The 15170-nt window shown below is 40.2% G+C and overlaps 1 protein-coding gene across 1 annotated transcript in view; it reads left to right on the top strand.

Moving 5' to 3' along the window:
* Positions 1 to 1265: 1265 nt before the first annotated feature.
* The window catches only part of bnip3 (BCL2 interacting protein 3), a 30644-nt gene continuing 16739 nt past the window's right edge, over positions 1266 to 15170 (top strand). Inside the window, exon 1 of the mRNA XM_087998977.1 lies at positions 1266 to 1401. Coding sequence (XP_087855103.1) covers positions 1266 to 1401 — 136 coding nt within the window. The remainder of the gene's footprint in view (positions 1402 to 15170) is intronic.

The following is a 15170-nucleotide window of genomic DNA, read 5'->3' as shown; positions in this document are numbered from 1 at the left end:
ATCCAGATGGAATCACTTAAACGACCCTCTCCTCATACAGCTCTGCCTCTGTGGGGGTCTCCCCCCCTCAGACCTTAACCATCCCTGAAGATCAGTCTCTGTGTCTCCCTTAAGTCCCTCCTCTGTAGCCTCCTTCCTAAAGCCCCTGGTCTTTAAGTTTCTCTCCCTGTGGCCACTCCAATCTGAGCCCCTCTCCCTGTAGTCCATGACTCCATTTACCCCTTCCTGTGCAGACACCTCCTTCTCTGCCACCTCACTATAACCCTTTCCCTTTGTGTTCCCTAAAGCACTACCACTTTGTCTCTCTGCACTCATTATAGCCCTTTACACTCTGTTCCCCCACAGCTCTCCTCTTTCATATAGTCCCCTCTGGGCCCTCTAAAGCAGCTATGACCTTTGTGGCCTCTCCCTCTGCCCCACCAAATGGCTCCTCCCTCTGTGCCCCATTACACGGTCTCTGTAGCCTATATCCTCATTGTACCCCTCAGTGCCTCTGTATTTCCCCTCTGTGCACTCTATATTCCCTCTTTATCCATCATATCATTCCATGTATCCATATCCCCCCCCCCCCCCAGTGTATCTATATCCCCTTATGAATCCCTATATCCCCCTTAATCTCCATTATATCCCCCTTTGTACCTCTAAATACCATCCAGACCCCTATATCTCAATATATCTCCCTCTGTATCCATTATATTCCTCTCTGTACCCCTGTACGCTCTCTGTATTCTTTATATTCCTCTGTGCCAATATCCACCCCCACTGCTGTAACCATTATATCCCGCTGTATCCATAACTGCCTCTGTATCCAGATTGGAAATGTGTTGCTGGAAAAGCGCATCCTGGAAAAGCAGGTCAGGCAGCATCCAGGGAACAGGAGAATCGACGTTTCGGGCATAAGCCCTTCTTCAGGATCTGCAGACCTCACTTTCTCCTCTGTATCCAAATTCCCTTTCTTATCCATTATATTCCTTTGTTTCCATATCCTCCTCTATATCCATCATATTCCTCCGTATCCATATCCCCTTTTATATCCAATATATCCCTTTCTGTATCTATAAACACCTCCATATCCATTATATCCCACAGTATTCACATCCAAGTCTGTACCCCTATGACCCCCCTCTATCTCCATTACATTCCTCTCTGTACCCTTAGATCCTTCCCTCTGTATCCATTCTACCCCTGTCCCCATATCCATATACAACATCTCCCTCTGTTCCCCGGAAGTGCGTTGCGCGACTTCAGGCAGCTCCTTCCGCTCGATGCTGATTGGCCGCCGCTGGCCATCGGATCGGGGATCAGTTTGTTTACATCGAAGCCGGAGCCGGAGCTGGAGCTGGACGGAACTTTCCAGAACCATGAGCGAACGGCACAGTAACGAGGAGGAGATCCTGCAGGGTAAGTGATCCCGGGGTCCCGCACCGAGCGGCTTGGTGCAGATAGACCCGGGGGGCGGGGAAGAGGCCCCGAACCCTGACCCCCAGCCCCGGGGAGAGAGGCCGTGAGCCCCGAGCCCAGCCCCGGACTCTGGGTCAGTCTCTCCATTCGACAGCGGGGGTGATGGTCAGGGATTATTGCTCGCGGCCTGCCTGGTTAGTACCTGGGCTGAGTCTCCGTGAACTCCTTCTGTAACTAAAGCAGCTTCAGTGATGAAGGTAGTGCCGCAGGATATAAACCAAATCCTCACGGCACATCCGCGGATGCCTTTCCCCCTCATTCACATGGACAAAGCGGGTTGTAAACATACCAGCTACTGACTGTATTTACAGCCTGTCATGGAGTTCCTTCATGGAGCATATACTGTCTGAAGCTTTACTGCGGAACTCTCCTCTCATAAATAAATTTTAGTTAGTTGCTCACTGATGAAGCACGCAATGTTATGTGCTGCCTGTTTATTCCTTACAGAGCTATTATATATTTTCCCCTTAATTAGGATAACCCTATGGTCAGTTGATGTGACATTTAAAATGGTAGCCTAATTGTAGAAGAAAACAAGAATAGCAAAGACCAAAGCATTCATTTGTTTTCCACTCCAGGTACAATGGTCTAGATTTTCTATCCCCTCCCTGCCCTATTCATTGGGGCACATCACTGCTACATTCAACTTACCAAGGATATGAGCTCCTGATCCCAGGTGATCTTCCTTTGGAGATAGGGTCCCCAGTCTCTGACTTGTGCCAGACTGAGATCAGAATCTTGCTACAAAAGGCTCCAAAAGCTTGCTCACCTTTGACTGATCGCTTGTGCCAGCATGTATACCACTCTCAGATCTCACATGGATTGATGTACACCCAGTCTTATCTTTATTCCCCAGCACCCCACTGATTCTTCAGAATGCATCCTTAGGTGCTTTCCAGCAGAATGTATATGGGCAGATGAATCAGTGGCACATCCCAGATGTACCACCAGTGAAATTATTTTGTACAGCATGCCAGCCTGAATGAACAACACAACACCAAACAGTGTACCCTTTCAGGGTTTCAGTCCACTTAGCAATTTCCTCAGGCCTTACCTGCATCCCTTCTCCAATCTTGCCTCAGCTTCTTGTACAGTAAGAAATAGTCACCAGCTTCCCATGATTACCTAAACATGACTATAAATATCACCTTTTATCTTTACTGTTTGTGTCTGTGACTGCTACCTCTTGATCTTGCCTCTGGCCACAAGCCAGATGGTTATTCTAACTGTGGATGTATCAGTCTTGCTCAGACTTTGCTTCTTGCTTGCACTAAGGTTCTTTTCGGATATCCAAAATATATGCTTATGCGAGTACTGTGAGATTTGTATATCAACGTGGATTTGAAGCAGACATGCAAATTTTATAGATGGCAATATAAACAAACTGGGAAGAATGACATTATTTGTGTGATATTGTTTGATATTGTTGCTTTTGTAATGCTTAAAAAGCTGATTCATGCTAACTATCGTACTACTGGAATTAATTAACCAAGGAATACATTTAGAAAATTACCCTGCCAGTGTAGCGGCTAACATGTCAAGAACACCTTCTTTTGGAGATGTTGTCCTTGTCCCCAAAATTTTCAATCATTAATTTTAATGCACAGATGCAGGTGCATTTTATGAGACTCAACACCAACAGCTCAGTTTCATAATATTGCCTCTGCTGTACAAACACAGCTTATTTTGAGTAGATGTCATGGAAAGGTTTGCATACAGCTTGTCTTTTAAGCACTCTGGAACCAATGTGTCACAAGAAAGTTGCCAGCTGTTTCATGGGTGTATCAATATAAAACTTTGCAAATTGATTTGGAGCTGATCACATAACTATAGTGTGTGATCCTTGGCATAAGATGAAACTGTTATGTTTGTATACAAATGCCACTGAGTTGGCTAGACAGGTAGTTTGAACATTGTGGAGTTATTTCCTATACTGACTGAACTCATCATGAAGGACTGTTGTTCTCAACCTCTTCCTTTGCCTGAGGTGTGGTAATCTTTGGGTTAAAGCACCACCAGTCATTTCTCTCTAATGAAAGAGCAGGTTTGGTAAGACTATGGTGATATAACTTACAAGCGTCTATTAATTTTACATAATACAACTAAATTCCAAAAGCAAATTCTTCTTGCATTTCTGCCATTTTTTTTGTTTTTCATTTTGTAGTTTTTCCTTCTAACTATCCCTCTTTATCATCTTATTTAAAGCCTTAGACAAGATTAACAATTGGAGGATTTTTTTAACCTTGGTCTGCTAAACACAAGCCAGATCAACAACACATGAGTATATTTGTTTTGTATAATTCTGGTTGATTAAAATTTGTTTTGTTTGATATACTTGGCCAACTAAATGTAAAATCACTTTTTCTAAGGGATATGCTCTGTTTTGGTGCACATGTATAGCAGTCAGTACTATTGATGATTGGAGACGCATTTCAGTTTGGATCCACTTGTTTGTGCGACAGTTAGAGGGGAATGTACAGATGAGCCCTCGTATATACAAGCGTGGTTCTTCCCTCTAAAACCTTAATAAAATGGGGGTTGTGTTCCTTGGTTTTAACATTGCACTGCCTACAAAGAGAGGAGTAAATAATTCTCATTTCACATCACTCTGAAGATGTCTTGGCAACTTTCAGTGCCAAAAAGATTTCCTCTCTAGGCTGAATAGGTACATGATCTTACTTGGAAAAAGTTGACATTTGGGATGGAGGATGGTGACAAGTTCACATGACAGAAGATACATCTGTACTGCAGTTTAAATCGTAAATTGGTCATTATCAGAAAAGGCAATTTACTGTGAGTATTGGCAATAAATCAAGTAAAAGTGAGGCAAGCACCTTACACCTCATCCCCAGAAGCATGACTTGGGACTTCCCACAACTTCCTCAGAAACAAAAGAAATGAGAGAAGTATGGTCACACCAGTATGTGTTACTCACAATATGAAGTTTTGTAACCAGAACTGAAAATTTAGAAAGTTGGCACCAATTATTTTTACAGAGATAAAACTAAATTATCATTGGCTCTTTGCTGATTGATTGATTGTCTCGTTTGATTAGTTTAGAACATCTGTTCTTTGGTAGCTCAGTTTCGATGGAAACTTCTTGATGTTATGATTTTTTTTTAAATGTGCTCCTGAAAAGTAAACAACTGTTCAAGTGACGTATTCAATGTAATATGCTGGGTCACCATAAGGAACAAAAATAGTCTTTGTAGTAACTGTGCGAAAGGGTCAATTCCTTCCAGTGCAGGGAAGAACACATTAAACGTAACTTGTATAGACTATTAATCACTGAGATCAACATGTTTGGGCATGTTAAATGAAAATATTTCAACCTGTAATCTAGAAAATATGGTAGGCTATAAAAAGGTGTGCACTTGTGCAAAGCAGTGTGGCAGTTGCTTTATTTTCAGTGAGGGACTTGTGTACATAAAAGGTAATGATTACCCTGTAGAGCAGTCTGAAAGGTCTGGATGAGAAACATCCAGGAAGTACATTACAGCCTCTTTTGCAGGAGCTACTTTTTATTTTTTAAACATTTAATAATTGCACAAATGTGTCCTAACCTATGCCCTGAGAGTTCCTTAATCCAGATCAGCTCCAGAGATATAGGTGATAAAATTAGTGTTTATGTTATTGCTTTAGGCACCAGCTGTTAAACTGGGTCTGGCTTTACTTTGCCGTTATCTAGGTTTGAAATGCTAAACTTAGATGTACCAGAAGGGTTTTCTTCAATGAAAGTTGGTGACAAAATCTTATTACTGGCCCTGTAAATGAAAGGGGACTAAATTCGACTGCAGAGCACCCATGTTTAGGCACAACATTGCTGCTCATATATGTGTGTGTGTGGGGGGGTGTGTGCGCAGGCAGGGAGGGGTTGGATTCTGAGTTTTGTGAAACAAGAGATTCAGCTGAGCGCAGGCGTGGAAAGAGTTACATTCTGAGCTTATGAAACAAGAGGTTTTGAAAAGCTGCAGAAGTAACCAGGTTGTTGTCATGGGTGACTTTAACTTCCCTAATATTGATTGGAATCTGCTTAGTTCAAATAGTTTAGATGGAGCAGTTTTGTTAGGTGTGTCCAGGAAGGGTTTGTGACACAATATGTAGGTAGGCGGACTATTTAAGGGAAAGTATTTAATTGGGGGGAGGGGAAATTACAATGCTATTAGGTTGGAACTGGGGTGCCTAAATTGGGAACAGATGTTCTCAGGGAAATGCATGACAGAAATTCGGAGGTTGTTTAGAAAGCTGATAGTGCTTGAGAGGTGGGACCTGTACAAGGAGGGGCACTAATATCCTATGTGGGAAGTTTGCTAGAGTGCTTTGAGAGGGTTTAAACTAGATCACTGAGGCAAGGAAGAGATGGTAGTTTGAAAGAACCTTGGGTAACAAGGGATGTGGAACATCTAGTCAAGAGGAAGAAGGAAGCTTACTTAAGGTTGAGGGAACAAGGACTAGACAGGGCTTTAGAGAGTTACAAGGTAGCTAGGAATGAACTGAACAATGGACCTAGGAGAGCTAGAAGGGGGTATGAAAAAGTTTTAGCGGGTTGGATTAAGGAAACCCTCTAAGGCATTCCACACTTATGAGAGGAACAAGAGGATGGTCAGAGTGAGGGTAGGGGTGATCAGAAATATTGAAAGAAAATTGCATGTGGAGTTGGAGGAGGTAGGGGAGATCCTTAATGAATACTTTGCTTCAGTATTTACTACTGAGAGGGACCTTTAAGTTTCTGAGGACAGCGTGAAACTGACTGATATGCTAGAACAGCTTGATGTTAGGAAGGGGTATGTGATGAAAATTTTAATAAAACATAAGTATAGGTAAGTCCCCGGACCAGACGGGATAGACCCTTACAGTAAGCAAGGGAAAAGATTTCTGCACCTTTGGCGATGATCTTTGCGTCCTCATAGTCCACTGGAGTAGTGTCAGATGATTTGAGAGTGGTAAATCTTATTCCCTGTTCAAGAAAAGGAATAGGAATAACCTTAGGAATTACAGACCAGTCAGTCTTGTGGTGAGCAAAGTGTTGGAGAGGATCCTGAGAGACAGGATTTATGATTACTTTAAAAATCTTAGTTTGATTAGAAATAGTCAGCATAGCTTTGTGAGGGGCAGGTCATTCCTCACAAATCATATCGAATTATTTGAGGATATAACAAAACACGTTGATGAAAGTAGAGCAGTGGATGTGGTGTACATGGATGTTACCAAGGCGTTTGATAAGGTTCCCCATGGTAAGCTCATTTTGAAAGTAAGACGGCTCGGAATATAAAGAAATCTGGCTGTCGGAATATAAGGAAATCTGGCTGTCTGAATACAGAATTGGCTGGCCCAGAGAAGACCGAGGGTGGTAATAGATGGAAAGTATTCAGCCTGGAGCTCGGCGACCAGTGATGTTCTGCAGTGATCGATTTTGGGACCTCTGCTCTTTGTGATTTTTATAAATGACTTGGATGAGGAAGTGGAACGGTGGATTAGTAAGTTTGTCGATGACACAATGGTTGGTGGAGTTGTGGATAGTGTGGAGGGTTGTTGTAGTTTGCAACGGGACATTGTCAGGATGCAGAGCTGGGCTGATAAGTGGCAGATAAAGTTCAACCTGGAAAAGTATGAAGTCATTCACTTTGGAAGGTTGCTTTTCAATGCAGAATACAGGGTTAAATGCAGGATTCTTGGTAGTGAGGAGGAACAGAGGGATCTTGGAAACCATTTTCATAGATGCCTCAAAGTTGCCACCCAAGTTGATAGAGTTGTTAAGAAAGTGTATGGCGTGTTGGCTTTCATTAGCAGGGATTGATTTTGAGAGCCGTGAGTTTATGCTGCAGTTGTATAGAGAGTCCTGTTTAGACCACACTTGGAATATTGTATTCAGTTATGGTCACCTCATTATAGGAAAGATGTGGAAGTTTTAGAGAGCATGCAGAGGAGATTTACCAGGATGCTGCCGGACTGGAGGGCATGACTCACGAAGGAAGGTTGAGAGATCTAAGGCTTTTCTTATTGGAGCGAAGAAGGATGACCGGTGACTTGATAGAGGTGTACAAGATGTTGAGAGGTATAGATAGTGGTAGCCTTTTTCCCATGGTGGAAATAATTTTAAGGTAGTTGGAGGAAGGTTTAGGGGAGACGTCAGGGGTAGGTTCTTTATACAGAGTGCTGGGTGCGTGGAATGAACTGCTGGCAGTCGTAGTAGAGTCAGATACATTAGGGACATTTAAGTGACTCTTGGATAGACACAAAGAAGACAATGAAAGGTATGTAGGTTAGTCTGATCTTAGAGTAGCATAAAAGGCCGGCACAACATCGAGGGTGCTATGATCTATGTACTCCACCTTACTCTAAGACCTCTAATACATTGTCCAAGAATTTTGATGTGTTCTGTCTTTTGTCCAGCTGTTCAAAGTATTGCAGCCTATATTCACTTTTTCTAAAACTCCCACCATTTTTTCCAGACTTTAGGTGGTGCTAGTCACTTGAAAGTTAGATCCCTGGTGATGGTGTAACCAATGACTAGCAATAGCTTCATGCAACAATAATTTAAAACTATAAACTGCACTGATTTGTTACACTGTCTGCAATGCTGTAAATGGTCTTACTGCAATTTGTGTGCCTACTTCCAGAGAGGTTAGTGAATGTTGCCGTCTCTACCACGTTAAGTTTAAAAATATTTATTTCAACTGAATTGCATCCAAATATGCAGTAAGTTATTGTCTTGTGCTTTTATTTAAGCATTAAAACAAATGTTTGTTTAATAGTTATACAAGTACAAATAAAGACACTTTTTATAGCTCAAATGGTTAACAAATAAACCTTGAAAATCACCTTGTTCTATTTCTAACAAACACCCTCATCTCCAAGCTAAATTACCCTGATCTTATGAAATTCCTGTCTTATTAACATTGATTACACTTTTTCCATTCTTTCACACATAAGAATCAGTGAAATATTGCTTGCAGATCAATAGAAAGTGGTATGATTTATTGGTTACATTTCATAATTTGTAAAGTCTATCTGCCTATCTCTGTAAGTACCTACAGGCACTGCTGTGATTTGAGTTGTTCAGGTTTGCCTACCACAATTTACTTCATTTGATGTCTCCAAAAACATTTGCTGTTTCCCAGTTCCAAGATTATTTTTAATTCTGTTGTTCTGTTATGATCTATTTTGTTCTTGACCTTAGTCTTATTTAATTTTTGATCATAATAGCATTTATTTTATTCCTTGCCTCAGTTATTTAGTTCTCTGATAGTGTTTTTGGTCATTTGATTTCTGCTCACAGTACTATATTGTTAATATCATCCCGCGTGCCTGATTTCATTTGTTTTTTGTTTGTTTATTTTTTAATCAGCTTCAATATTATTTACTTCATAGATTCACTGGTATGTCTACTTGCCCACCCACCAGTTCTGTGGCTTTGCTTCATTAATTGTTCTAACCATTATATTCTGCCATTCTCTTTAGATGGACTTTGTCCATCTCATACAGGTATTAAAGTTCATTTATAGACACTAACTATAAGTGTTCACAGATGCACACTTCACACATCTTAACCTTTCCTCTAAATCTCTCTAAACATGTTTCTGTAGGACATAGGGACATAGCATTTTCCCTTAATGGGCTCTTTGCCCATTAAGCCTCGAACCTATACACACACAGAATGTGTTTTCGGTTCTTGCCCATCAATTTTTCAGACATCATTCATTCCTAGGTACAAATTTCTGTTTCAGGTGGATTAAAATAAAGACATTGATTTGAATCATACAAAAATCTATACAACAAAAACTGGATAAACAATAATTTGCAATGAACTTCGACAGATAGTTAGTATCCATTTTTCAAATTTCAGACTTTGACTTGAAGGTATTAGAAAGTATGTCAAACAAAATAGAAAGGTAATTATTTTGTGCTTTTTTTCATTTCAACCTGGTGTTGACATTTAAAAGCACGTGCTGGAGGTGGTGTTAGGCAAAACTTTCATGTACTTCTGCCCATTATAGGTGTTTCAATAGCTTTTCCCACATTTTCTTCCATGTTTTATATCATGCAGTTAAAGTTTAAATAGTTTATTATGCTGCTCTCTTTTCTTAACCTGCATGCAAACATTTGTTTTGTCAACAATATGTTTTAATTAATATTACCACTAAAATGGCTGTGTAAGCACTAATACATTTGAATTGAATCTAAATTTCACTATAGTAAGGCATACAAGCACATGACAGTTTTTGTCTGCGGAAAGAGATTAGTCTTCAAATATACAGAACAGACTTGCTTTTCTCTAGATTCTAGGCATTGTGGATTATCTGGCATAGAAAATAAATAGGAAGATACTTGAAGCAGGCTTGGCAAGTTGCTGGTGCACCTTGCATGTTGTACACATTGCTGTCACTGTGTGTTGGTGGTGGAGGGTGTGAATGGTTAAGGTGATGAATGGGATACTAATCAAATGAGCTGCTTTATTCTAGATAATTTGAGGTCCTTAAGTATTGTTAACAGCACAATCATCGAAGCAGATGGAGAGTTTTCCGTCACATTCTTGACTTGTGCCTTGTAAATGGGAGAAGAGTAGCAAAGTCTAAATACTATTTTTGTTGGAAATCTGAAATGAAACCAAAAGCATGCTGAAAACTCTCATCAGGGGTCTTGCAGCATCTTTTGAGAGGTTGCATAGAATAGAACCATAGAATCCCTCCAATGTAGGCAGAGGCCATTCAGTCCATCGAGTCCACACTGACCTTCTGAAGAACATCCCACCAAAACCGACCTTATAACCCTGATTTTTGTCATGGTTAATCCACCTATCTGCACATCCCTGGACTCTATGGGCAATTTAACACTGCCATTCCACCTAATTTTTGCATTGTGGGAGGAAACCAGAACCCCTGGAGGAAACCCACATAGACATTGGGACAATGCGCAAACTCACACTGAAACAATCGAACCCAGGTGCTGTGAGGCAGCAGCGCTAACCACTGAGCTGCCATGCTTACATATCACATTTCAACATTAAACTTTCATCAGAATTTGAAGATTCTGCATATAATCAACTTAATAAGCAAACAGTCAGAGAGAATTGAGTAGAGTGGTAAGAATAAATGATTGGTCACAAAAGTTTACATATTTGGTGAGATTTTTCAGTGTTATCATAACCATTAAATGTCATCATTTAATTTTGATAGAATATGTTCACCTGATATCAAATAAATTTTATGGTCGAGAAAATAGTTGTGATATGAAATTATACTGGATGCATAAAATGTCATTGCTAATCAGAGGAGAATGGCTGGTAAGTTATACGTAATCAGCTATTCTGAAGAAGCCTGTGACTGAAAGCATTGTGGCATATTTTGACCTTCGGTTGTTTAGATGCATAAAACAGTCGCTAGCTGTCCTTTCCAGCGAAGTGTATTAGGCTTGCAGTGGAATTCTGAAGAGGAACAAGTGTGGCATCACTTCTCTTTATTTCAACACTTCATTTATAAATATCATCAAAGTAATAGTTGCATCAGCTGGCTATTCTGAGATTGGGTGGTTTGATTTAAGTAAACACTAAACTCTCACTCTAACGTGACTATCACATGGATTTGACAGGGTGTATGCATACCAGGAAACATAATGTACTTTTAAAAGAAAAACAGGAGGGGCTATGTGTCAGCTGGTGAAGTGTGCTCTTCCATAAATTTATGTCAGAAATTCTGAGTGCAGTATTTTGTTGCTAAGTTTTTCTTTTGTTTTTGGTTAGTGAAGAATGGTGTTTGAAGTAGCTTCTTACTGGTATTAAATATAAAGTCATCTTAGTCTTACCAGACCATTGGGGTGATCTCCCATTAGAGAGAGACGACTAGTGATTTAACTGATGATTACCATGCCTCAGTTAAGAGGCTGAGGAGATTTCTTCATGGTAACCTTAGCCAATTTGCCCAGTATGTAGGGTGTTTTAATAATATATGGGAAAATTGGAAGTAAGTGCTATATGCAGGTAAGTGGGTTTTTATCTCCACATTTCATTATCATGACTTCTGGCTTTCCTGACCAATTATTAGCATCGACAGTGATGTGAGTCTGTATGACTTTAATCTCAGCTCCAGGGACAAAGTAAGTATGAGTTGCAGGTGAAAGTATCGTTGTATCTGACGCTGAAGTTTCTGCACACCTCCAAAAAGATCTTTTTGTGGTTGTATGCAGCTACATTATTGTCAGAGAGGAAGCCTTTACAGTTGACAAATATTCCTAGTTGTTTGGTTGCTATGAATGTGCAGTCAGTGGTGCCTTTCACCTTTGGGAAGCCAGCCAGAGCCACAGACCTATGGCCTTTGACATAATTGGCAAATTTGGCATTATTTTGAGTCCTTACAAACAAGATATCAGTCACATTTATGTATTTGAGTGGCTGACTGAGAGATCCTGGACATGTATGAAAACTCTGCAAAGATATGGTGACAAAAGAATTGAGATGCTGATGATATTGACTAATCATTGATAGCACATTGGCGTAAATTTTCAGTGGTGAAAACTTTGTGGATCTAGATTCAGGTGTTCTGCCCTCATTCTGATATATCAATTTTTGCAGTGAGAGGAAATGTGGTGGGGTATGATTCATACGTAAGGGAAGTCCAAACACAGAAGGGGGCCATGTGAAGCCCAGTGCAGAGGTCATATAGACACTATTTTTGCTAAACCATAGAGACTGTAAGGTGATGTGGGGTGGCATGAGTTGGGAATGGATGGGAGTGATGTAATGTGAATGTTAGACTGCCTAAAATTCAAGAAAAATCCTGGACGAGTTCTCAGATAACCAACATGCATCTTTTAAAAAGCCTGTCTCAACAATCAGTATTGGTAATGGCTGGTTTCAATTTGCATCCAGAGGTGACCAGTCCAAATTCATCTCAAACCTACAACCTTGGAGCAGAAATTCTTTCTAATGGGGCACTTTCTTCCAAGATAAGTATGGCAAGATGGAAAATTTCTCAATTCATACAATCCTTTTGGGGAGGAAATTCAACCTATAGTTATTAGGTTTATCAAGCTTCTTCAGAGAAGCTCATGTCTGTGGTCAATATGCTGCTATGCTGTTGCTGGTTATTTTGGCACTTATTCTAAGGCAGCAACAATTGTGATCGTCCTGAAAGAACAATCTCTGAAGGTGTATAAAGATAACTTGGCAAAAAATATTTTGATGAAACCCCTTCTCCTGTCCTCACTTTCTCCTAGCTCTGAATGTTTTGCATCTTTCTGAGATTGATTTAATCCCCAGAGTTGATGTTTTGTACAGTAGTCTCCCTGTATCCGTGGGGGATATGTTCCAGGACCTATCGCGGAAGCCTGAAACCTCGGATAGGAACAAACCCATTCGTTTAAATGGGAAACATACCATCCCAGCAGCATCTTGGTCCCTGGTTCTGGAACGTTCCCTATAATATGTTCCGGCCACGGGAAACTGCAGGTAACTGAAACCATGGAAAACGATTCCGCGAATACGGAATGCTGTTTCTTCCACAGATGAGTTTCAGGAATCCAAAGGGAAATGTTAACCTGAGTTAAACTCAAAGATGTGTTGAACGATCACTATAATGAGGTTTTATGTGTTAGAAAAACACCTCCATCATGGGATCTTAAAGAGCAGGAATTCTTAGTGTGGACTCCCCCCAAAAAAAGGTTGCAATGTCTTTTGCATAGCATGTTGTTGTGTACTCTCTCTCTGTCTTTGTCTCTTCCCCTGCCAACCCCCAACCAAAAACATTTATCTGAAAGCTGCTGGATGTACATGGGCAGCATGTTGGCCATTGAATTTAATTATAGCTTGGGCAGCATTGTTTTCTGTAAACAGTGCAGTAACCATACAGGCAGTATCCAGGTTGCTACACTTGTGTTTTTACACCAGCCAACCAAAGTCAAATTAAAGAGACCACGCATTTAACAAATAAAGTTTTAGTGAAGGTCTGGAGCTTGGGTTGAAGTTGTTGATCAGTTCACTGAGCTGGTTGATTTTCTTGCAAATGTTTTGTCTCCCTCACAATGACAGCACTTCATCCAGAGGCTACACAGCACTGAAGATGTCACCTAGAAGGGAGATGAAATCTTTGCATGAAAATCAACCAGCTCAGCAAACGAACCAACAACTTCAACTTAACAAATAACTTGTACAAAAAAAAAAGTTGAGGGGATGTTGCACCATAATTAAAATATTTCAGGTGAGAGGGAAATAGAGTCAGAGTACGTTTATGCAGGAAATACACTCCTACCTTAATTCCTCTACGTGATGTTTTATATAATAAATTCCCCAAAGATCATTTGGTTAAGCTTTCCAGCTTTTTATTTGAAAGTTTTAAAATCCTTTTTGCCACCCCTGAATGCTAGTATGCACTTAATATGACTCCTGTCATTTAAAACACTTAATAGTATGCCTACCCATACGTGGTTGGGTGTGGGGGGGTCACTTAGCTAAGTTGGCTGGAGAGCTGGTTTGCAATGCAAGTGACATTAACAGCATAGATTCAGTTTCCACACTGGCTAAGGTTACATGAAGGACCCTCCATTCCAACCACCTTCTGTCATCTCTCTAATGAGAGAGCAGCCACATAGAATGATGGCAAATTTATCTTTTACCCTTTCATCTTGCATTGTTGGATGTTTTACATATATTCTGTTTCTGATGGAAAATGTTTCGAAGTGGTAGAATCAATTGAATCTTCCTGTAGTTCTATTTGAATTGTTCTGCAACATGAGTAAAACTTAGCCCAGTGCAAGTGTTATAGTTCATCTTTTTTATAAATTGTCAATTTTCCAAGAATTATCTCTGTACAGCACTAGGTGGCATACTTGTTATATTGAAGGTAATTCCATTACTGAAAACAACCTTCAGGCTTTCCACAACTTTGAAATGTTTTACTCAAATTGAATATGATGCTATCAAGTTCAAAAGTACCAGAGATGTACTTATTAAGAGTTATTAGTCTCTGCTATTTTGCATAAATACGCAGCATGTTTGATTGGCTGTTTGCATGTTCACATTCTGATGTGGACATTTTCAGGAATTTACACTAACACACTTTGTGCTAGATGGTCATGAACACATGAACAATCCTTTGAAATGCAGTGAAAGATGTTTTGTTACATTCTGGAGGATGTTAAAGTTTCCCTTTCACAAACTAAAGAAAGTGCTAGCTTAGATACTAGTCAAATTCGTTCTTTCCAGATAAGTTTGCCTCCACACCCCCATTGCTCTTGTTAAGCCTTGGCTCACAGCATCAGTGTGTGAGAAGTTTTACTGAGTTTGGCTCATGTTCTTTTCCATAGTTTTTTTGGTGAATCGAGAGGAAAAAGAATAATTGATCAATCTAATGGAAAGTTGATGGGATAAGATTGATTTCAGCAGTTCAAATCGAGTGGGTAATTTCATTTGGATGGATATAATGGCCCTGTGAGATTTTACAGATATAATAAATATGGGAATAGTAACAGAGTGAGGAGAAGTGGAATGCTCTAGTGATGAATAATTGACCAAGTCCCCTGGAATGGTTTCTTTAAAGGCATTTGACCAATTTTAGTTGAGCAGGGCAAGGACAGCATTGACCCTCCCATCCCTGATTGCACAGTTCCCAAGTAACATCAAAGCAAATAAGATCCAAAAGGTACCAAAAGCAGGAGCTGTACTGGCTGCAAAAGCGGGAATCCCTAACACACAAATAGACAATCCATATCAAAGTAAG

Source organism: Chiloscyllium plagiosum, unplaced genomic scaffold (genome assembly GCF_037043375.1).
Source record: "Chiloscyllium plagiosum isolate Xiang-an unplaced genomic scaffold, Cpla_swu_hap1 HiC_scaffold_22, whole genome shotgun sequence".
Taxonomy (NCBI): Eukaryota; Metazoa; Chordata; class Chondrichthyes; order Orectolobiformes; family Hemiscylliidae; genus Chiloscyllium; species Chiloscyllium plagiosum.
This window is presented reverse-complemented; position numbering and strand designations above follow the sequence as displayed.